Consider the following 25,000-nt stretch of genomic DNA (forward strand, 5'->3'; position numbering starts at 1 on the left):
AGCACAAATAATAAAAGTCAATGTCAAATCCACTGCTGATATTAGAATGTGATGATGAACATGGAAATGTCTGAATCCTGTCTGAATCTCTGTCAAATCTTAAATCAACTGTAGAGAAATCCAGCAGCTCAATGAATAAAGGAGAAATGAAGTGTGACGTTTGTTTCTGCTCTTCTGATCTTCTTCTTCTTCATGATTTGACTTGAACTGAACAATAAAAACACATTTATTCCAGTATTTATTGATCTGTTCATGTTAGTTGATGACAATAAAGTTGCTCTCTGTTAGTTCTTGTTGACTCTCAGTGCATTAACTGATGTTCACAAGCACAACTGTGGATTAATAATGCTTAATAAAGCAAATAAATCAAGCTCAGTAATGTCTGTGTCCAGTAATAAGCCTGTAACTCTTGACTAGATGAGGAGTTTTCAGTGTTGGATTGACTAAAGTAGAAAAACACACAGTTTAGCTGAAGCTTTCCTGCTGCACTCAGAGAAATAAAGACTTCTGCTCCATCAAGACCAACACAGAGACACTGAGGAGGAGCTTCTGAACACAGACCAGACGCTCTCTCAATCACAACACACAAACACACACACACATTCAGCAAGTCTGTGGACACATCTGCATAATTAGCCACAGTTACACACACACACACACACACACACATCTCTGTGTGTATTCTAGTTCAGGTCAGTTATGGTGTCACTGTACATGGAGTCGGTCTGCAGCTAAAGTTCACTACAGTTGTATAGCCGCGGGTTTTAATGTGTTTATTTTATTCTCTACAGATATATTTCCTATGACTAAAGTTTGTCTATATTTTATTTCTTATTTCATTCAGTCATTTATTTCTCATCTATAATCTTGTTGTCTTTAAGGTCATGGCTGGTCGTATAAGCATTTCACTGGATATTGTCGTGTGTATGAGTTTGTATTTGATGAAGAAAACTGAATTTTAATGTAAAGTCAAATGAGATATTGAATAAACAACATTTCAGCTGAAGTTAAAGTCTTATTTTCTCTTGATTTTTCATCTTTATTAACACTTGATGTGATTCTCCCTTGTATATTCACTGGGTTCAGCTAATTTTGTGTCTAACAGTAATATTCTGTGCTAGTTTCAGCATCCTGATCATCCCCACCCAGCAATAGTTCGTCGAAAAGACGACATTGTCAGACGTCCAAACAACGTGGAAAACAGGTGGGAAAGTGAAAGGTGAAAAGACGTCTTTTTCATGTCGTCGAAAATACGTCAATTTTAAGTCGAAATCTGGTTGTGAGAAATACCTTTATAAACGTTTTAGAAAATTCACATAATTCAGAAATTCAACATTTTGTTTAAAAATATTATTTATTAGCCTAATATTTGCAGACAAAAGTAATGACAAAACATGTATTGGTCAATTTAACATTAACAACAACAAAAGCATCAGATAGTGTTTTCAGCTCTGCGTCTGCCACCGCCAGACCGTACAGGTGATCTCTCAAGGCCCTGTAAATTCGGTGGCTGTTGTGTCGCAGTTTGGCTGCACCTGCTATAACAAAGAAAAACTCTGTTTTAGTTGATATAATGCACATCCTTATGTGTTATTTTAAGAATTAACGTGACAATCAAATAATAAATGCTATTTTGACTGCATGATACACACGTTTCTGTTTAGGGCACATTTCAGTTAATTTAACCATACTTTTTATTGTATTATTATTTATTTTTAAGAAATGGAAAGAGATGGCAAAATACACACATCCTACTCAAGAAAAAGTGATACTGATGCTTAAAACAACTCTGGTAAAAGTTGAAGTAGCCTACTGACTGCACTTTTGTAGTCAAATATGGCCTCAAACACGTAATAAAAAAAGTTTCTATTACTACCTGTTTTTCACGCTGGTTACTAGACTCACATCCAGGCCCGGCGCCAGGAATCAGAACTGAGGGGGCATTTTTAATCCATAGGGGGGCACTAGACCTGGTGGCTGATTTTGGTCTCTCTTGTTCCTTTCATTTAGGCTATTTATTCACATTTATTATTACTTTACTTTGTTACTGACCTAAGGCAGTATTATACGTTTTAATAGTAATATTAATATGCACATTGTCGCTATTACTGATTTAATTAATGATGGTAATGCAACGATACCGCTTATTAATGCAGACGGATCATGGCTTCAGTGCCAAATGAGTGCTTTAAATCATATGTTTTTCTCCTTATTTATTTCAATTTTATTTCAAATAGCAGGCATATGAATGTTTAAAGTTTTAGGTAAAGACGTCAAATTATGCCCACACATGCAAGCTGACCCACGATCAGACTATTCGTATAACCGGTAAATAAATATAGGCTAAATCAGCTTAACCGAGTCATCCCGCTTTACGGAGCCTATTATCCAACCAACATCAGTGTTAGGGAAAAGCTAAATGTTACCCTAATGTCATTCAAAACAATTACTTCGTTACATTTTAAGGCATTAGTGTAGCCAGAAAAATACCTAAAAAATATGCCTAAATTCAGTTATTACCGTGAAAATTTGTTTGGCACGGATAACAGGCAACTTAATAGGCTATAAAAGTTTTTTCATCATTTTAAATGTAAAAATAAAGATTTATCTTAGGCTATCGTAAGTGTATTTTTTTTTTCGTGATATTGTCTGCTTGTCATTTGTAAACCATCATAAACCATTACACTGTTAACCCTTACCGTAGATTAAGCAGTAAATAACTATAAAATAGCCAGTGTTTAGCTGTAATGAAAAGAAACAGTATTTTACTGTAAAAGGAGCAGGATTTGTATGAAATTCTGTAGTGCAAAGAATAAATTACAGTAATTTACTCTATGTACCATTACAGATATTTACTGTGATAATAAATGGGAAATTACTGTTCAACCATAAACAAGCATTGCTAAATAACTAGTAAAAATGTTTATAAAAAATATATATACATCTTAAACAGCACGCACATACATTTTTGCAGAGACTCAATGACTTTGTCTGGAAAACTTCAAATGAAGTAAGTTAATGTGGCATTAACAGTATAGTATAAAGGCTTTCCTAAATAAATGTATAAACCATGTTATTTTTTGTGTTTTTTATTATTACTACAGATTTGGAACGACATGAGAATCAGATTATTTATTATTATTATTTATTTTTTATTTTTTGCTTTGGATAAAGTTTGTATATTTTTATTGTTTTTTATTAAACGATATGTGCATAATTGTGATACATGTAGGCAGTTGCTTTGAAAATATGCTATGTACCAGGGGTGTCAAACTCCTGGAAGGCCGCAGCCTAGTAGAATTTAGTTCCAGCCCTGCTTCAACATGTTATCTTTAGATTTAGTTTGATCAGGTGTGTTTAATTAAGGTTAAAGCTTAACTGCACTGTTACCCTGTAGATTATGCAGTAAATAACTGTAAAATAGCCAGTGTTTTGCTGTAATGAAAGAAACAGTATTTTACTGTAAAAGGAGCAGACTTTGTATTAAATTGTGTAGTGCAAATGATAAATTACAATAACTTACTTTACGTACACATTACAGCTAGTAACTGTGACAATAAATAACAAATTACTGTTCAACCAGTACTGTCCCATCTACTCTGATGCTTTATGTTGCTAATCATAGAGACGTGCATTTTAAAGGCAGAAAACAATGATTTAGGGTGCTTTCACACCTGTGAATCGTCTCAGTTGTTCCGAAACAGAGATAACAATTGTTACATTGTAGCTCTTTGCTCTTGGAGCGGTTTGCTTTCACACTGCAAAGTTTCTAATCGGACCAAAAGAGCTAAAACAAGTCACGTGCGAGTAAACTCTATACTTATGTTAGTCAGAGTGTCAGGGTTTATTTTGCAGCGTCCAGGTAAGCTGTCAGGAGAGGTGGTGGTTGGTGGTGATTGACAGGGTGCGCGCGCGCGACGTGTCTGAGGAGAGACGAGGTGGGGAGGGGTGAGAAGGGTGCGCGACGATGCCTATTTGTGGACCGGGAGGGAGACGCGAGATTACCGGGAGATCATCACTCGTTTGCGGGCATCCGGAGACTCGCGAAACTTCCCGCCATACTCATAATTCTCTCTTCATATAGCCGTATATACTGTACCTATTACATATCCATAAAACACAGTGATACAACCGCGCTCGGATTGGATCGCTTTCTCACTACAATCGAACCGCTCCAGGGTTCGTTTCAATCGAGCCGAGACCACCTCATTCAAGCGATTACTTTGGCGCGGAACAGAGCGCGATTGCCCTGTTCACATATGCCAATCGAACTGCGCTAACTGGGCAAACGAGACACGTTCCGAAACAAAAGTGTAGGTGTGAAAGCACCCTTAGGCATCACCAGACACTCCCATAGGCTGTCTTATTCTTAACAAAAAAGTTTTAGAAAAAGTTCTCAGAAAATGCTGGCCCTTTAAGGGAGCCACGTGTTTGATTTGTTTACTGCTACGTGCTCTATTCTCTGTCCATCAATTCAGATGTAGTCTGATATGTTTTAAGCTTTAAATAAGAATCTACAATGAGTAAGTAAAATGTGTTCAAATTAATTTTGAGGGTTTCTAAAATAAGGCTGTGTTTTAAGTTATATTGTAGTTATCTTGAAATGTGTTGAAAGCTACATTGTTAGCTAGTTAGCCTCTCCTTATACAACTTCTTACATTACTTTTATTTAAGTATATTTATTTATTGGATATTGCATATTGTCATAATGTACAGATGCTAACATTTCATGTATCTTACTGGCAAATAAGCAGTTTTAATGCACATAAAAACCATTAAATTCCATCACCTTAGTAAGGTAACATGTGCACAGAAATCATCACAGGGAATCACAAAAACATGATACACATAACCATCCACACACAAAAGCTCCACTGTCAGGTCCCAGGTTGTGAGTTTGTTGCTATTTTAGATTTCAGAGCAGTGTTTCCACCTATGAATTTATATTAGAAACAATAGAAAAGTTTGTTGTCATGAGATTTTTAAAGTAAATAATAATTACAACAATAAAAGATTGGATCCTTTGGATTTTCGGTTTTGCCGACTTTATTTTAGTTTTTTTAATAATTATTTTAAACTTTTTATTGAGAATTGACAGTATGTGCCTGTGTTTGACAAACATGTTTCTATCTATATCTCTATCTGTGTGTTCTTTTCATATGCCTTTTTTAAATAATTTTAAAAATAAAATGATTATTTTGTGTTTTTTGCTGTTCAGTTTTTTATGCATGGTTCGCATTGAGGAGAGAGTAACACTTTTCACTGCAACACACCTGAACCAATTAATTAGGACCTGAACACCACTTGATAATTACAGGCAGGTGTGTTTGATATGGGTAGCAACTGAAATCTGCAGGATGGTAGATCTCCAGGAACAGAATTGAGCACCCCTGCTATATACCATGGGGGTCAAACTCCAAGTTCCTGGAGAACTGCAGCGCAGCAGAGTTTAGTTCCCACCCTGCTTCAACATTACCTGTAGATTTCTAACAAGCCTTAATTAGTTTGATCAGGTGTGTTTAATTAGAGTTACAGCTTAAAGTCCCGGTCACACTGCACTTTTCTCCCTATAGACTTCCATTCAAACGCATGTGAATACTGCAGACATTGAATGCAAGCTCAAGCGACAAGTTTTACAGTTTGCAGCATTGGAAAATTCAAGCTTGGAGAACTCTGACCTGCGAAACCACATCATGTGATTGCTTGAGACTAATCAAAGATCAAACCATGACCTCTCTGAACAAAAATTATGGACCAGTCGCTCGCTTTTTCAATCTCTAATTATTTTGTTTAATCCCATTCCTTTTCGCAGTGTCATATGACAGAATTTCACATGCTCAAGCGTTGACCGCAGCCTTGCTGTGCAGACCTGTGGCTCTCAGTAATATGTAAGACGATATTTATATCTGCTGATTTCTTAATTTTGTTACACATTTTCTGTTGTATATTTGTTTGCTGCCAAAACAATAAAATATATTTGTCAGAATTTTTATGCCTTCTATTTTAATAACAGGTAAGAATACTAATTAATTTTAGTAACACCTTGACATACTATTAATGTGTGTGCAGTATAATGCTGTGAGTTGTAACACTACAATACAGTAATTAACTGTACACAGTTTCCAGTTAGTCACCACTACTGCTCTATTACAGTAATTAACTGGCAAGTCTGTTGCCAGCTACTCACTGTAATGGTTCAGTTACAGTATTTAACTGGCAACACTGTTGCCAGTTAATTACTGTAACCAAACTTTTACAGTGAGTAGCTGGCAACAGTGTTGCCAGTATTCTACTGTAAAAAAAGCCTGGTAAGGTCTAACAGTGTAATGTTGATCTTGGTGTATTACTTGACCTATTACCTTACTCAATTGTGTAGCTGATGCCTTTGACAGTATTTTATAATGGGTGCAGTAAAGTGATGCTGGTCTCCAGTTGCTTCTTCTTTGCAAGTCTCCTTTATTGGTAACACAGTAATTACAGCTCTTCTGCAGCTTAATGGGAGTAAACCTTTATTCAAACTGTCATCAAGATCCAAAAGAACATCATCACCTATCACTGACCACAAAGATTTACAGAAATCTACTGGGATTCATCAATAGCTGGAGTCTTTCCACTTCCCATACTCATTACCGCTGTGTATAATTCACTCTGTGACAATGAGAGCTCAAGCATGGCATTAGAGTCTTCATCAGTGTTTGGGAGATCTTTAACTTCTATATGATCTGTATAATTGTGAATAAAAGTGAACAGCATGTTTACGTATGTCACTGGATTATAAAGTTCCTCTCCTGCATTATTGTTTAGTGAATGAATAATTCCACTTTGGCCATTTTTCTGTTCTAGACTAAAAAAGATTAGAAGGAGCATCCATTTGTGTAATGTTTATTAAACCTGAATGAATGAATGCTCCTTGTGCTTTCACTCCTCAAAGATCAGCCAGCAAATCTCTGTTTGATTTCCGGGTTTCAGATTGATCACTGCTTGTAGCTGCTGTTGTGTTAAACAGGTCTGTTAGTTCATCCTCTAGTTTCTTCGTGGATTCAGGAACTCCTTTAGTGACATTAAAAGTGTATTCTTGGCATAATTGTTTAATGTGAATCTTGCCACAATCCCACCATTGCTGCAGTGAAGAATAAAGATGTTTTTCTTCTGTAAAATTCCCAAAAATAAAGAAAAGATTTCAATAAATGTCTCATCTTTTAAAAGGGATGTATGAAAATGCCAATAAGCACTCCTAATCTCCACAGAACAAACAATTATAGTACAAATAACAGAAGAGTGATCTGAAAACCCAACAGGAATTATTGTATAATCTTTGACAGTCTGCTTGAAAATGAAACATGTAAAATCTATCAAGCCTTGCCATTGAAATAAAATGATTCTTACTAATGTGCCCAAGTGTGCTGTCTATTTTCATGATGATCATTCCTCCACACATCGCATAAATCAAACACTCTTACTAATTGTGGAAGCACTTTTAGTTAAGCAGAAGATTTCAGAAGATTAGACAGGTGTTACCCCTGCTGTATACTTATTAATACATTTAATCAGACATTTCAGCACAATGCTCTTGCTGTAACACTGAGCCTGAAAGTCTTCTACAGCTCTTCTGTTCTTGTACATTCTCCGAAGATTTCTGGAAACAGGTTTCAGGGTTGATTTCTGATTTATTTTACAACGTAATTAATTTTGAGGAGTGCATGATTCTTCTTCTGAGTTGTAAAACTGGCTATGATGTGCTCGATAATGCTCTGAAGTTGATCATTTTTCTTGGGAAGTTTCACAGACACAAGGCAAAGTCTCTTACTCCCTCATTTAATTTGTTCTATACAGATTTACACATATTTTATAATTCTTTGACCTCAATTACAAGAAACGAGAAAGCTTTAAAAAACTCTCTAATAATGAAGAAAATTTATCTGTACACTCTAATCATTTAAATATATCATATATGTTCATTTCTCGTGTTTACTGTGTGTTCTGCATCTCTCAGTTTTGTATGACTGTTATATGTGTTATGTTATCATATAATCCTGTGTGCTTGTCAGTTATATGCTTCATAATATCTCTGATGTTGGAGTAGGACTGATGTTTCTCTTTTCAGTACAGCAGGTGGCGGTGTGCAGCTCTGCTCTCTGACTCAACACACAGGCAGAAGAAGAAGCGGTGTGTGTCGTGTTTACAGTCTGTCTCGCGTCCTGCGTTTACACTGCTTCATGTAAAGTCCCGCATGTATCCTCCTGCATGTCGTGTGATTGAATGTGAACCCCCGCATGTCCATTGGGCCCCGCATGTCTCTGTCTGCTGTGTTCAGAGTGTTTGTGCGGGTGTATTACTGAACTCCTGATGTGACGCAGTTGAGATGAAATCTGTGATCAGGAGTCGCTGTTCAGTGAATCAAAGTTCTCCAATATATTTCCTATGATCTTCAATATGATCATGTCTGCTGAATCCCGCATTTAAAACACGCTTTACAGCACCGCTCGACGCGGATCGCTTGATTTCAGTGTCTGCGCGTTCACGGTCGCGTGCATGAGCGGCCAGGGCGTTCCCGAGTGAATATTTCGTGGAACAGCACCCCCTGATGACTATTTACGGTACAACACCGCCCTTCAGAAACGAAAGTTAAAGTGTTTAGTTGTTGTGTTGCAGTTTTAAACAACCAGAATTCACCATTTACCAACGCGGAACAGCTTTAAATCTTTAATGTCTTGACTAAACCTGTAAGCTTTATGTGAACCCAGCTAACATAAGACCAGCGGGCCACTGGCGGGCGCCGCCCGCGGTCCACCGTCAATTTGCTCATCGTTATTCCAGCGGCCCACCATCGGCTCCCGCCGCTTTTCCGACGGTGGTCCGCCATCGCACCGCTGGTTTTAAATAAGTGTCTGCTGGCGGCCCGCGGTCGGTCCACATGTCATTTTTAAATATTAGTTTAGCCTTTACAATTGTATTCAATATAAATATGTCCAATAATGAAATCAAGTACAAAATACTTATTCATTATAACATTTATTTATAATACTGCATAACGAACATACATTAAACACTTAACGAAATGTTTCAAAAACACATACGTTAACAAATATAACAAAATAAATATAAAATACATATAAAATACATACAAATATAATATAACAACATACATACAACAGTTACATTTTACAGTAGTTTTATAAGTAATGTTAATGGTTTAAATATGAACTAATATGAACAATACCTGTACAGCATAATTTATGTACAGCATTTACTAATGCATTAATAAAATCAGTCATGCTTGTTAACATTAGTTAATACATTGCGAGTTATGAATAAACAATTAACAACTTTTTTACCATTTACCAACATTAGCAAAGATGAATAAATACTGTAATAAATGTATTGTTTATTATGTTAGTAAATACATTAACTAATACATACAACCTTATTGTAAAGTGGTAGCCATTCAACAATGAGTTTTCTATAATAAAGACAAACGTTGAGACTTCTCATTATAAAAATAAACTATTAAAAACATTATAAATAAATTTGTATTATTTATATTTTAACATTATTATAATGATTTATTATAATATTATATTAAATTATAACATTCTTATGACATTTAACGTTATTATAAATAACATAAAAATAAATACATTGTGAATAAATATTAACATACATATTACAATAAATCTAAACGTGCATTATTATTACAAAATCAAACTGTAAAACATCTGGAGGTTTTTAATAACTACACTGGGGCAGCACAGTGGCTCAGACTGTCACCTCACAGCAAAAAGGTTGCTGGTATGAGTCCCGGCTGGGTCCGCTGGCATTTCTGTGTGGAGTTTGCATGTTCTCCCTGTTTTGGTGTGGGTTTCCACCACAGTCCAAACACTTGTGCTATAGGTGAATTTGAACATAGTGTAGAAGTGTCTGTGAATACGAGAGTGTAAGGGTGTTTCACAGTGCTGGGTTGCAGCTGGAAGGCTATGTAAAACATATGCCAAAGTAATATCCAGTTCCTTACGCTGTGGCGACCCCTGATATTAAGCTGAAGGAAAATGCAGGTTCTTTCGTCTGCCCCCTCATGATTAGCAGATCCTAATAAAAATGTCTTTGAGGCTCCCTTCCGCTGTCTCTCTTGTAGCAGGCTTCTTTCTTATCCTGAAATAACAGAATCATCAGTCATTATTTTTGTCCATCATCAGTAACTAGGTCATTATGGACATTAATGTTTGCATTTTTTATTGTCTTTTTATTGGACATCAAGACTGCATTGATTTGATCGATAACATTAATTTACAGTTTAAAAGTAACACTGAAATATTATTACAGTTTAAAATAACGATTTTTAATTTCAATACATTGTAAATGGTCCATTTGAGTATTAATAGACTGTCTGCTTAATATCTGTTGATTCTGCTCCTTCAACAGACATTAACTGACCCTAACCCTTAATTTACCAAGTACATGTCAACTTACACCAACCCTAACCGCAACCCTAACAGTCTACTTATAATCTAATGAGAATTAGATGGCATGTAGATGCAATGCAGCTTAAATTCAACAAACAGACCATCAAAATAAAATGTGACCATATATTTTATTAATGTGAGGTCAAAGCTGATTTGTTAGCATCATTACTCCAGTGTCAGATGACCCTTCAGAAATCATTCTAATAGGCTAATTTGTTTGATGCAGTTGATATTAATATTAACATTAATAAAAGTAATCATTGGGAACACTTTTAAGTGACACTATAATATTACTTACCTTGAATGAAGTCTGGCAATGTAAAACAAAGTGGTAGAGTGAGTGGAGGACGATCCAAAATCTAGAAAGAAGTAATAAAAAAATATATATATTACTAACACATTTTAAGAAATGGATACTTGTATTAAACAAGGGTGCATAAAACAGATCAGAAGAGAGTTAAGATTTCTGATTCAAATACTTTTCAATTTAAACTTTCTATTCATCAATGAATCCTGAAATAACAAAACATGATAAAAATAAGAAATCTTGCTTGATCAGCAGCAAATTATGAATACAATATTACATTTTGGACTGGAGCAATGACGCTGTAAATTCAGCTTTGAGAAAAGCAATGTAAAAAATTGTTTAAAACCACTCACTTATGTTTGGATGTCAAAACTAAAATAACTGCAATCAAGACATGTATCAGATGCATGATAATGTAGGGATTTCTTATAAAAATGCACATGAATCTATTTAACAGTTAATTATAGTCTTACCTGTGTTTCCTCCAGCTCTGTGATTAGCTCCCTTCATCTTGGCTCTTTTCTTCTGTTGTAGGGGTAATTTTGTCACTCCTGAAACCACAGAGCACTTTTTAAAATTAATATTAGTTTACATTACTGTGAAATATCACAGTAACACATATGTACTAACTTTAACATTTTAATTCGCTCTTGTTGACAGTACAGTGCTTATTTTAGGCTTAATAAAGTAGACTACATAAAATGTAATTAAAAGCCAACACTTTTATAAACAATAGCTAGCCTAATGCTAACGTTACCTCTGCTAAAACTCTAACGGACTTTTTCCAAAGACACAACAGTCTCTATAAAAAACATGTTCAACAGAAATATGTCAATTACCAGTAAGAAAAGTGTCGGAAACAGTTATATGTAACATTTGCGTGATTTTAGCGACTAAACTTACCTGAAATTAGTGAAAACTGCTGCATGAGAGAAGTGCTGTTGACGGTCAGGTGTCGTGTCGTTGCTCCGTTTCCATGACAACGCTCTCTGCTGCGGTGCTTAAATGGGGCTCGGTAATGGACACTTTAAAGTCACGCAGCATTTACATAAACATTTAAACAATTCATAAACATATTAAATAATGACATTTAATATTAAATCTTGATTTTTAAACTTAATTTTGTTTTGTTTTAATAATAACCTGTTATACTTAAAACCTCTTGTAGTTTTATTTACTAAACTTTGCTTTTATTAATAACTATATTTTTATTTAGTGCCTCATTCGTTTAAAATGTAAAAAGTGTTAAACAAAAGTACTTATATCAGGTACAGAACAGCCAACAACATTAAAAACATCACCGGGTGGGCCATCGGTTAGCCACTGGTGTCCAGACGGCGGTCCACCCACGGTAATCCGCTGGTGGCGTGCCACCCAAAAAAACGCCGGTGGGCCGACATAACTTTTCGAATGGGCGGCTTGCCGCTGGTAAGCCGACGGCGGTCCGCCCATAACAAGCCGCTGAATTTGTGCCGACCAAAAAACGCCGACGGTCCGCCAACTCATTGTTTGCTGGGTTATGTCACATAATGTTCTTCGTGTGTTCAAGCTACATTAAACTTCGACAGGTGTCATAACTGCATGACATTGTAAAACACTTACTGGGTTAATGCATTAATTAAACAGTTAAGGATATTTTCGGTTTTTAATTTAAATAAATGTTTTCTGCATATGCAAAAGTGATCCCAGGCTAGGTTCTACGCAGAGATACATTACATTTAGAGACAGACTATTAAAAATATACAAAGATGTGTTAACTTAAAATGTTATAAAAATGTGAAAAACACATAGTCCAACTTTGCTGCTACTAAGCCTGTCGGATAAATACTGGATGAATCAACAAATTCACTTGACAACTAAGTTAATTATTTCAAAATGATACCAAGCAACTCTCACCACAAACCTTTCAATGTCCTTCCCGGGTTTTGCCTATACTTATCTTGATTTAAAAAACGATTTCAATTCATAATCAGTTCAATTTATAATTTATAATAATGATAAACGTTTTAAAAATTATAAAAATATATAAGATTATAATTTTAATTTGATAATAATAATTAAAGGTCCCGGGTCAAAACGGGTCTAAATTGTCTAAACCTAAATACACTCAAAAAAATATTTAACCCCAAAAGTTAAACTTTATGTAATTCAATTGGATGTCAATTTTCCATCCAATTTAATCACATAAATCCAACGTAAAAGTTAACATTAGTTTAAGCCTAACCCATTTATGTTCAGTTAACATGAATGAATTAAATAAATGTTATGATAACTGCTGAAATAGGTTTTATTCTTGTATAATACATAGACTTTACTCATTTCGAATACATTATTATTATTTGTTTTATATAATCACCTTTTATGTTCTTAGGTTTATTAAATAAATTCTCAACACAGATTAAATTTTTTAACATTTATTGTCCAATAACATCCAATCTGACAAAAACATACTGTAATGCAGTGCTTAACAAATAACTGCAATAGCTTTCTGGTTGTGACTTTTTAGTTTTGTGTGCCTACAAGTAACAGGCATCAACAAGGAAACATAATTCAACATCAAACATTAATTTCACATTTTCAAAGTTACATTGTCATGTTACCTCATAGTATGGTTAACAATGTTCTCTCCTGATCTATAACACAAAAGTAAATGATCCCTTCTTTTTCTAAATGTTTGTTAAAACAATTAACAATGACCCTTAACAATAAAATGACAATACAATAATGAAATAACACCTAAACACAAAATGCAGTGAAATAAAATAAATTAAAAAAAGCAATCATTTTACTTTACATATCTAAAGTTTGCATCACTTTTTAATACATATAACAGGTTTACAATTTTCAGCATTTAGAACAGCAAAACAAGTCCTACTCACAGCAGATGGGAATGCTGAATTCCCAAACTCCTCAGTCGTGGCTTTAAAGGAAAAGTTCACCTGAAAATAAGCATTTACTCACCTTTCACTTGTTTCAAACTTTTATTGTTTTTTTTCTTCTGTTGCACACAAAATAATATATTTTGAAGAAAGCTCGAAACCTTGACTTTCACTGTATTTGTTTTTCCTACAATTGAAGTTAATGTCAAAATATATTTTGTGTTCAATAGAAGAAAGAAATTCATAAAGGTTTGGAACCAATTGAGGGAGTGTAAATAGTGAGTATATTTTCATTTTTTTACGTGAACTGTCCCTTTAAAACCTTAAAGTGGTGGAATAAGTAGCATTCCACTTTTGTTAAACTATTTTAGTCCTCTAAACCAGCATTTCAGAAGAACATAAAAACATGAAAAACTACTATTTTATAACACAAAAGTAAATGATCCCTTCTTTTTCTAAATGTTTGTTAAAACAATTAACAATGACCCTTAACAATGAAATGACAATACAATAATGAAATAACACCTAAACACAAAATGCAATGAAATAAAATAAATAAAAAGAAAAAGCAATCATTTTACTTTACATATCTAAAGTTTGTATGACTTTAATACATATAACAGGTGTACAATTTTCAGCATTTAGAACAGCAAAACAAGTCCTACTCGCAGCAGATGGGAATGCTGAATTCCCAAACTCCTCAGTCGTGGCTTTAAAGGAAAAGTTCACCTGAAAATGAGCATTTACTCACCTTTCACTTGTTTCAAACTTTTATTGTTTTTTTTCTTCTGTTGCACACAAAATAATATATTTTAAAGAAAGCTGGAAACCTTGACTTTCACTGTATTTGTTTTTCCTACAATTGAAGTTAATGTCAAAATATATTTTGTGTTCAATAGAAGAAAGAAATTCATAAAGGTTTGGAACCAATTGAGGGAGTGTAAATAGTGAGTATATTTTCATTTTTTTACGTGAACTGTCCCTTTAAAACCTTAAAGTGGTTTAATAAGTAGCATTCCACTTTTGTTGAACTATTTTAGTCCTCTAAACCAGCATTTCAGAAGAACATAAAAACATGAAAAACTACTATTCTGAGGCTGGAGATGTAACCAAGACAGTCTTAATACATCTGGAAAAGAAGTAATCCGTTGGCTTCCTGGACGCAAAAGTAAAATGGGTAACATATCCTGTTTTAAAAGTTTCAGAGATTAAAAAAAAGAAAAGAAAGTGCAGTCCATGGCATACTGGAGTTAGTGTCATCAGTCGGTAGAAATATATCTTTTAGGGCATTCTTGTCTAAAGGTTTTCAATGTTGTTCCAGTTGAAGGCATGTAGGCAAACAGTGAATGTCCTATTCACTGAAACATTTTAATTTTAAGTGCTTGTACCTTTGGGGACAGCTTGCTGCCATCTAAGTTCATCAGTACCTTCTGAAAGAATTCAAATGTGAACTTGAGACCTTGAGGATAGCTTAAATTGAGAGCGTAGATCAGTCCAAAGAGAATTACTAATCCAAAGGAAATACTCTTTAGGTTCTCTAGCAGCGTTACACCCTCTATCACAACTCCAACATCACTTGGCTCCTCCTCAGCACCAGCACCTTCCTTGCGAATCACAAAAAGCCCCAGAGTGGTCTCAGAAATTCTTGCTTCTGCTTCTTTAGGGTTGCTATCCTAAAATAAACAAGTAAATAAATATTAAATAATTTAATAACAATAAATAAATAAAACATTAATACTTTTAAATTTCAGTTAAATACTGGCAACATCTAGACTGTCAATGTATGTTAGGTTCTTTAGACATATGTATACAAACCTCGAATTCTTTGACAACTGTTGTCATGTCCTCATTGAAGTACACACACAGACTCTGTATGACACAATCTCGCTTGATGTGTATGTCACCACACTGAAAATTAGACAAAATTATACAATATTAAAATATAAAACCAACATGGGGGTAAGATCACAAGACCAGTGATGCATTCCTGATGAGGAAACAACACCCCAGACCTGGAAATATATCCAGCACATAGATGAAGTTTCTGAACAAGTTTTGTTTCTGTTTGTAATGTAAATTTTTTGTGGCAATTATACATTTTTGAGTGTTTTATATGTTGCAATGTTGACAAAGTGTAGGAATCTGCAGTTTTGTGTTTTAAAGAAAGTGATTTACAAAAACTGTTTTATTTGTCTGTATGGGTTGGAAGAAATGTGTGACACTGGAACCTGGTCAAAAATAGAACTATACTATAAATAGAAAATAAAACATTAAATTGAAGATATTAATCTGCTGCATTTTTGTGTTGTGCAATAATTGTTAAAATAACATTAATTTTGTATTCATTTGTGATTGTTATTTATTATTATTGGTAACATTGACTAATATAATAACTATAGTGATTACTGTTAAATGTTAAATATGAAGTAAAACTTCCAGTAGGTTGGGACAAGCCTTAAAGCAAACCCTTTTCTTGTCACACACCTATTTGAGTTTCTTTCTTCTATTCTAAAAAAAATATTTAGAAGAATGCTGGTTGGTGGCAACGATTAACATGTTTTTTTTCTCCCAACTACGGAAGTCAATGTGTACCAATAACCAGCATTCTTCAAAATATCTTCTTTTGTGTTTAAAAGAATCTCCTAAAAGTTAAAAAAAACAAAAAAAAACATGAGAGAGTAAATGATGAAGTCATTTTAATTTTGGGGTAAACTATCACATTAATGAGAGCTTCATTGAACCTCAGCTCATGATCTCAGCTTGTGAATATTTTGCATTTGTTGCTGACAAAACACTTTTCAAATGCATTAATGAGAATTGATAACTTGGCCCATATTTATATAAATATATTTAAAATAAAATTAATGTTACATCTTAAAACTTTTTAAGGCGGGTTTTCAGTTCAAGGATTTTGGTTTATACTCTGTTTCCACAAAAGCATACTGACATGCTCATCAAGGAGTTTACAGAGCATTAGATATGCTGCAAACTCATATGAAATGCGCGACATAGAGAGTGAAACTCATGTACTCAGAGTTTTAATGTATCTTTTAATGTAATGCAATTTACCACACCTTGTCTGCAACTGTCATGATGCGTGATATCTTCTGTCCAGAAGCACCTCCTTTGCCGCTGAAAACCTTCTGTAGATCAGCAGTGTATTTGTCCAGCTGCGCGAAAAACTTTGACAGAAGAGGCACAGTCGTTATCCTCATAAATTCTGCATTTATCTGAAAGAAATAAAGCAAAGGTAGATGATGAAATGTAGATGTATTGTGGAGAAATGAATTGAAATTTAGAAAATAATTGTGTAAATATCACCAACACTTACTTCATTGACTGTGAACAGGGCAGGCCATCTACTTTGTAAATCAGAAACCATTGGCAAGTCCTCAACCAACTCTTGTCGCCTATAGGAGAAGGTCAAGTGCATTTTTTCTTTTATGACTGCCTCATTATTATTTTTTTTCACTTCAGTTAAGAGAGCAATTCTTTCCTTCTCCATACTATCAGCTGTTTCTCCTCTTGGAAGGCAGGGAAGGAAATTCACCTCAGCCTTTTTTGGCTTTTTGATGTTTGATGCTGCTTTACCCCGACCTTCACGCTTGTTCCTAAGTGAATTTACAGTGATTTCTGGGTGTCCAATCTTGCTGAGTTTTGAGCGGAAATTAGCCATCTTTATCTTTAGATAGTGTTTCCATCCTTCATGACCAGTGCGAGTTCCCTTTTCCCTCAAGCAAGGGTGGACATTTATCAAGGCTTCAGCTGCCTGATCAAGCTGACTATCAGTGGGGTATGCAGCATACCTAAAGATCTCCTCAGCCATGCCTTCAAGAATGTCAGATCTTAATTTTGGTGGTGGAATAAGTAGCATTTCACTTTTGTTGAACTCTGTGTCAGCTCTCTGAAGCTGAATTTCAGCAGAACAAGAAAAACGAGGAATTACAAAAACCTGAGGCCAAGAACTGGTTCTTGACTCCGGAGACTTAATCAAGACAGTCTCGGTGCTGCTGGAAAATGAGTCCTCAGACAAGTAGACTTCTGAGACTGAGTCAAATTCACAAGGGCTAGCATGTCTTGTGTTAGGAGAGTCAGAGCTACAGGTTGTCTTGTGCAAAGGAACAAGAATGCTGGAACAGGACGGTACATCAGGTGCAGTCTCATGCATGCAGGAGTTAAAGTCATCAGTTGACAGAAAAATCACTTTCAGGGTATCCCTGTCTTCAATTTGAGTGGTTGATGTGAGATTCATGTATTCATTTCCAAAGTCCTTATCTTTGTACTGGAGCCTGAACTTTTGCTTTACACCAAAAACAGTCATTATTTCAAGGACAAGTTCATCCACAGACTTTGGGATTCCTGTCTTAAGTGCAAGCTTTCTTGCATCTTCATCCCCACCAAAAACAATCCTTAGATTGACTGGACTCGACATCTTTCTTTTTTCTATAAGAGGATATGAAGCAGAATATGACAAAGTCAGTAATACAATTTTATTACTTATTTTACACAAAACACTTGATAAATACATTACCTTAAATGAGGATGTGCCTCTTCAGGGTCACCATTCGTCTTCCTCCTACCATATAATCATACAGTGGATAAGCATCCGTTAGCTGATCTAAATCAACCAGGGCAACCTCTCTATCAGGAGAGACAGTTAACTGAAAAGCTCTAAAATGTTCTTGATACCATGCACACAGTACCTTCACAACAAAATTCAGTCTGCTTTTGACAATAAAGATTTGAAGAATTTCAGCAAACTCTGGGAGCCCACCTGCTGATCCAAACGAAATCAGCATACCAGTTCTATAATTTATCCCATTGTTTGTCACATTTTTTGCCAGATGAACTTCATTAATCCCTGGATATTTCTGTCTTAAGCCTTCTACCACTTCCTTGTTTAAAATATCCACAGAAAGTGTGGAGACACTAGTAACTTCTAGTCTGGACTTCTTAAGGCTACAAGAATGGATCTGATAAGCGATCATTTGCTGGTGTTTGGCAGCCAGTGTGAGCGTTATGTTTTTAAAACAATTTGTGTGGCGAGCTACTTTCTTAAAGAAGCTATGTTTCGCCTCAAACCTCATAGTCCACTGCCCTACTAGAGGTCCAAAAAACTGAATCATTTGTGGATAATGCTCCACATAATGGTGTTTTGGTAACAGTTGTGCTGGAAAAAGTTCAACAAATCTGTGTCTGTGCTCTACAATTTTGCAGTTTAAGTAGGCTACTGTTTCTTCGTTATGAATAGGGGCTACAGCAAGTTCAACTATTTCTTTCAAATCAAGAAGTATGATCCAAGCAGGCTCAGTCTCTGGTATCAAGTCTCTAATGATGAATGGAAGCAATCTCATTAAATTCCAATTTTCATGTGCGTTACCTCCAATTGTCTTCTTGGAGGCATATGTATATGGAATAACGTGTGGTTTATTGGTTTTATCACCCCACTTATAAGGGAAGTTCAAAATCAATGAGTTTAGAGTATCAAGAGACAGGTACTTCTTGGAAACAAACTCTTTCAAGCAAAGTGCAAGTTCAAATGGTACAATACCCTCAAACAGGTCGTGTGCAATATCTGGTGGATAGCCTCTAGTAACATGAAAGTGAGATAAATTCTCTGATAACACACAACCTCTTTTTACTCCACAAAATGCTACAGAGTTTTCTTTAGCAGATGCTACATGTGCATCATGAATTTCCTTTGTTCTAAGGGCAAAGTCGCCAGTCAGAACAGATTCAGCTTGAATCTCCAATCTCTTCCCTATGCAGAACCTGCAAAAGTACTCACCAGAGAAGCTTTCTATGAAGCCTGCTAAACTGTGGGCCCCTAAATTATCTGCAATGACAGACTGGACTGTACCTTTCACAAACCGTCCAAGCCCTGGAAGGTAGACACCTTGACTCTCTAAAGTAATCAATTCCTGTAAAAGGGGCTCCAAAATTGTACCATATCCATATGACTTTACATGTTCAGTCTTGCATAAAACTGCCAGATAGATAGATGAAAGTGTGGAGCTGCATCCAGGTGGCAAATTATTCAAAATCCAGTAGACCCCACAAAGTTTATGCTTTTTACGTGAAGTGCCTAAGGGGTTGCAGAGTTCAAAATCATCAATGTACAATGACAGTGATATTTTTAATTCCTCTCCACAAAAAAATGTGTTTTCCTTGCAATAAAGTCCATCTCTGATTGACCTATACTGCTGTTCTTTGTCTGCCCCTGAATCAGTTTTTTGCTTCTCGTGGTCCCCAATAACACACTGTAAAATATCACTGCAACTAAACAACAGCTGAAGAGAAGGCAAAATTGGTATATACTGATAGGTTTTTCGACTTTTTTGATTAAGGATAAACTCAATAGGCTCTACAACTGTTACATGTTCTTTGTAGAATTGCTTCCGCTTGAAAGCAGTGGCAAGGGGACCACCTTTTTCTATGGCTTTAACCAAGGGATTTGACCTGCCTGCTGCTTCAGAAAGCTCTTGAATGACAAATTCATCAATTTCTAAGTTGTGATTTTTAAAAATGTCAGAAATTATGCTACAAGTGACTTGATTTGATGCTGAAGTTAATGAATAATGTAGTTCCTGAAGTAATTCATCAACTGCGGTGGCTGGGACATGCAAAATGTTTTCCAACTTTAATAAAACAAGGGCAATATTAAGAACACTTCCCTTAAAAACATCTTCATCAGTATTAGCATCATTGCATGACTCTAACACAGATTCTGTTGAACATGTGGGTAAATCAATGGGAGAACTGGCTGACTCTTGACAGTCTGCAGTGACTGTGACAACAGTTAATTTAAAGTCAGTAAGACAATGTGGATTGTGCTTCCTATTTTTGTGTGTATGAAATGTGTTATAAATGTTACTTTTAAATGTACACTCTTTAAATACACAAGTCACAGTTTCATGTTTACGCAGATGTTCATTTAGATGACTAAAGTAATCTCTTTCATTTGACTCAATGCATGTACACAGCTGACATGAAAATGTAGCTAACTGATTTTGTTTTGAAGATGACTGATCAACGTGTGCACGGTATATATGACTTAAAAGGTTATTCCATGATTTAAATGTGCAAGGACATGTATTGTATACACAAGGATGCCTGAACCTTGCCCCAAAATGTCCATGTTTGAGCTTAGAATGTTTCAATAACTCATACCTACTGGATACTTCTGTGCCACACACTTTACATTGCCACATTCTCAAGACTCACATATCTAAAAGTAAAACATGTGAGTGTGAGAAAAGTAACAATTTTACAAAATAAAACAAGATATATATGGCTGATTCCAGCGTTATGGACGTGACATTTGCAGTAAAAAAATGAAACGTATATTCTCAGAGAAGGTATATGTTAACAGTATATTGAAATATATGTTTATATTTTTCTTACCCCTTAACCATGGAGTTCAGGCATCAAAAAAATATCAGTCTATGCAGGTGTTTTATATTTAAAATGACGGCAAAATGAATGCGTTACGGACGTGACAAAAAAAAGACATGAGTTTTGTGAGTTGACATACTTTGTGAAAATTCTGTGAATGAAAATGCAGAAGCCAAAAATATATATAACTGTCAAAAGGATAAGGGTTGGCTCTGCATGGGACATATATAATTAATTTTATTTAGTTTTTCATTTTTGCATTAATGAGGAAAAACTATCGTTACGGACGTGACTTGTCTTCGTTACGGACGTGACTGCTCTGAAATTGACAGTTGACATATTATGAAAATCAGATAAATGCTTTCAAAACTTGACCAAAGACCTATTTGTGGATATCTGTTGGGTGTGTAAACCAATAAACTTTAACCTCTGAGACATCTGAATGGTAAGGTTGCACAATTAATCAAACTTAAATAGATATCACCTTGTTATTTAATTCGAATTATGGCATGTGTGTTGTTAAAGGTTAACGCACGTTCGAATGTTCAAAACTCAATTCGGTAACAATGTTGCATGCTAACATGGTGCTTTTATACTCTGACTAATATAGAATTTATAATAAACATAATCAGCTATAATGGGCCTATGTTTAGCAGGCTCCTAAAGTTAGTGTTTCCAGACAAACTTGAATTAAATCATTGCCCGACTGTTGCGCAAGACCGTGTCTACGTGGAGAATATTTAAAATCTAGTTTTGTCACAGATATGGCAATATTATATTTGACAAAGTTTATTTTAGTTTATTCTAGTAAACGTGTTAGTTGATGGAATAAATAATTTAATTTCTCCACTCGCGCTTGCTTTCTTTTTCTCGTCGGCAGTCACTTCAGGACAGGTTGCAAAAAGTTCATACGCACCAGGGTGAGAGAGAAAACTTTAAAACTTAAGAAAGGTTTTGTGTAGGCTATGTTAAACAAGCATAGAAAAATAGTCATTGGTTGTAGGCATGTACGATGGATGACTATAATGTTTATATTTTTAGGCTATAGTTAACCGATTGTGTAATATTGAATTAAATATTTACAGCTGCAGGTCCTATCGATTTTCTAACAAATTTAATACTCATATAATGTAGTTAAAGCTTAGATCAATATCAAGATTTTATTCTTATTTTATTCTTATTCTTATTAAAATAATTTTAATAAGCACTCAAGCGCATTTGCCGGGTGCTGGAAATCTTTGAAAATGTTTCAATTTTAATGTAGGCTATAGCCAATTTTCAAGCTTTGAAAGTGCTATTTTGGATAAAGGGCTTGGAAAATGAATTGTGTCACTTTGATAATTTATCTTTATAAATAGTTATTTAATTAATGAAATAAAAAACATTTATGCTCTGCATGAAACGAAAACTCCGCTGTGGCCTGACCCGCGGCGTGCGCATTTTGAGCAGTGGGAAAAGACCAAATGCATGGAGGTTATTGATTATGCGCCTTGCGCGCCTCGCGTTTTGTCATTGCGCGCTTTGTGCACTCCAGAAGAAAAGCATGTTACCTCAGTGGCGTCTTTCATTCTTCAATCAAACGAAAGCAGAGGCGGGGTTTCCTTGGAGGTGACAGAAGTGTCAAGATGACTACGGCGAACTTTTTAATGACGGAGAGACTTGTGGTCGCTGTTTTAAGTCATCCAAAGTTGTATGGCTTTACAAATCTTGAATTTCATAATGTTATTTAAAAATTTAAATTATGAAAACACTGACAGCAACACTCGCGCACAATAGACCAGCTGATTCAGTTGTTATCTATAGTGACATTCAAAAGAGCACCGTGCTCCTTTTCTTCTTGTCAACATAAAATGCATTGCAGAGCGCCTCACGTCTCTGGAATAAAGAAGCGCGTTCGTTGTGATCGGCTTTTATGAGCAACACATATTTGTTTACTCGCATGACAGTAACACGTGCAAGCACACGTGCTTACAGATGTTTTTTGCCAAAAAAGGAAAATGAAAGAAGGATATTCTGGCCACAGTTTGACACAGGAGTTGACGAACCAGCGCTGATCCTGGTCGTCTGTGCTGCCTGGAGCCGCGTCATAAACTCAACTAGGCATATTCATGATTCAGTGCAGACTACAATCAACAAACCACCCTTTTTTCCATTTGGAAAATAACAGCTATTAATGGATCTTATATACATTTTAAATAGCCTAATCTACAAATCAAACAAAGAAAAATATTTTATAACTTCGCACCAAACTGATGCTTTCATTTTACAGCTTATAAAACATGTATGCAAATTAATGCAGTATCACATGTAAATTACAAAATTGTTATATGCTTAGCCTATACTTTACAAAATGTATAGGTTCAAAGCCTTATGGTTCATCATTATCTTTCACTATAGGCAGCGCATGCGCACATGAACCGCAAGTAAGACGGAGGAAATATAGGTTAAGTCATTATGGCCAATTATGGCAATATGTAAAATGTTGTTTTCTTATTAAACATTTATTTCTGAAATGTTACTAAAGTGGTTTATAGTTAAATAAAAATGTTCAGTTCTTGATATAACATATGGATGTTATGTAATGTAAGTCAGTAATTGTAATGCAGCATCATAATGAACAAATATGCGCTAGTCATTGGCTTATATTAATAAGGAGTTCAAAAATGGTCACGTCCGTAACGCAAAATTGTGGTTGTTTAGAGCAAAGACCTGAGATGAGTTGGCGATTATAATTAGTATGGACATATTTTGGCTTTGTATACAAAGTTTCATTTTATTTGTTATAATATTTATTCCACAATATAAACTTTTTCATTAAATCGTTACGGACGTGACACGTGACCGAAGCTGCGTGATGTCTTAAATATGTAGCTCATAAATCAAAAGGGCAATAATGTTATGAAAAAGTAAGGATAATTATTTATACTACAGACTCCAATCCTTCTGCAGAATGATTACTGTTAACATAAAGCATGGAAAAGGTGAGTCTTTAACCCCTTTTTTGAAAGCACGAAAAGTGGTTGGATGATAATGAAAATTACCATTGGCACAATCCTCATATTTCATGGATAAACAAAACAATTTCCTTAAAAATTCAACAAGAGCACATCATAACAATAAAATATAGACCTTAATAAGCAAATTGAAATAGGTTTTGTTATTTTGGTCAAAAGTTTATTTTTTCATGATAAGGTTGACATTTTCATGGAATTGCTCATATATATATATATATATATATATATTTATATATATATATATATATATATATATATATATATATATATATATATATATATAAATAAACAAAAACACTTACTGTAATTGAGTGATTGTCCCAAACTGGAGACAATGTGGAATGTCACAACGATGAGATCTCTGAAATGGTAAAAATGACATATAATTAGAGTTTTGTAATGAAATTACATTTTTTTAAATAAAAAAAAAAATGCACTATCAACTAACTTTTACATACACAATATGTTTTAAATAAGCATTTACAAGTAGCTGCTAACGTTAACGTTACATTTTTCACTTCCAGTACACGACTTTAGTATGACATAATCCAACAATCTTGTACATGCAACTTTCAAATAATGTCGAGTTTGTACAACGCTTCGTCATATTTTTAAAGCATAAAAATGCAAAATATAAAGTTACGTGGAGATTGCTAACATTAACGTTAATCTATTATTATTAAGTTACGTTACAAGTGCAGTCTTCCTAAGATGAATATAGTAGACCATATATAGCTTAAAGTGACCCAAATTGCAGATAGGTGATAACAGATTAATATATTTTACTAGAAAGGATAATTTTACTAGAAATTATAAAGTTTAACGTGTTCTAACCATAGACTGTAAAAATAGTCAACGTGCTTGCAAAGTGAATTACGTCGAAATGATGCAGATTTTTTTTTGTTTTGTTTTTTAAATCATGCAAGCAATCTGCTTCACTGAAAA

General features: G+C 34.7%; 5 protein-coding genes and 1 long non-coding RNA gene across 11 annotated transcripts in view; 2 read left to right on the forward strand and 4 right to left on the reverse strand.

Moving 5' to 3' along the window:
* The window catches only part of LOC110439479 (NACHT, LRR and PYD domains-containing protein 3-like), a 136,510-nt gene extending 136,353 nt beyond the window's left edge, over positions 1-157 (forward strand). Inside the window, exon 11 of the transcript XR_015481747.2 lies at positions 1-157. This exon is cut by the window's left edge and continues 226 nt beyond it. The gene's annotated coding sequence lies outside the window, so the exon portion shown is untranslated.
* The window catches only part of LOC137490924 (uncharacterized), a 671,652-nt gene that overhangs the window by 448,131 nt on the left and 198,521 nt on the right, over positions 1-25,000 (forward strand). The gene's annotated exons all lie outside the window — the stretch shown is intronic.
* The window catches only part of si:dkey-151g22.1, a 472,026-nt gene that overhangs the window by 315,631 nt on the left and 131,395 nt on the right, over positions 1-25,000 (reverse strand). The window lies entirely within an intron of this gene.
* LOC108183685 (uncharacterized) overlaps positions 1-25,000 on the reverse strand; it is a 301,560-nt gene that overhangs the window by 208,383 nt on the left and 68,177 nt on the right. The window lies entirely within an intron of this gene.
* LOC147844925 (uncharacterized) lies at positions 6,867-11,743 on the reverse strand. The gene is made up of 4 exons (XR_015483573.2): positions 11,671-11,743; positions 11,241-11,318; positions 10,759-10,819; positions 6,867-10,149 (listed from the first exon to the last, which is right to left on the reverse strand). It is a non-coding gene; the product is annotated as an uncharacterized LOC147844925 (long non-coding RNA).
* LOC141381656 (uncharacterized) overlaps positions 13,166-25,000 on the reverse strand; it is a 12,098-nt gene continuing 263 nt past the window's right edge. The window contains exons 2-8 of one of the 4 annotated variants that reach the window (XM_087248656.1): positions 24,358-24,416; positions 20,817-20,874; positions 18,178-18,222; positions 16,978-18,089; positions 16,721-16,876; positions 15,462-15,554; positions 13,166-15,319 (exon numbers count right to left, since the gene is read on the reverse strand). In XM_087248656.1, the coding sequence (XP_087104782.1) occupies positions 15,002-15,319; positions 15,462-15,554; positions 16,721-16,876; positions 16,978-18,078 (1,668 nt within the window). In that variant the 5' untranslated portion in view covers positions 18,079-18,089; positions 18,178-18,222; positions 20,817-20,874; positions 24,358-24,416 and the 3' untranslated portion in view covers positions 13,166-15,001. Of the gene's footprint in view, positions 15,320-15,461; positions 15,555-16,720; positions 16,877-16,977; positions 18,090-18,177; positions 18,223-20,816; positions 20,875-24,353; positions 24,417-25,000 lie in introns of all 4 variants that reach the window. The other 3 variants (XM_087248655.1, XM_088650318.1, XM_088650319.1) reach the window with 3 other exon arrangements.

This window comes from Danio rerio, chromosome 4, assembly GCF_052040795.2.
Source record: "Danio rerio strain M-AB ecotype USA chromosome 4, GRCz13ab, whole genome shotgun sequence".
Taxonomy (NCBI): Eukaryota; Metazoa; Chordata; class Actinopteri; order Cypriniformes; family Danionidae; genus Danio; species Danio rerio.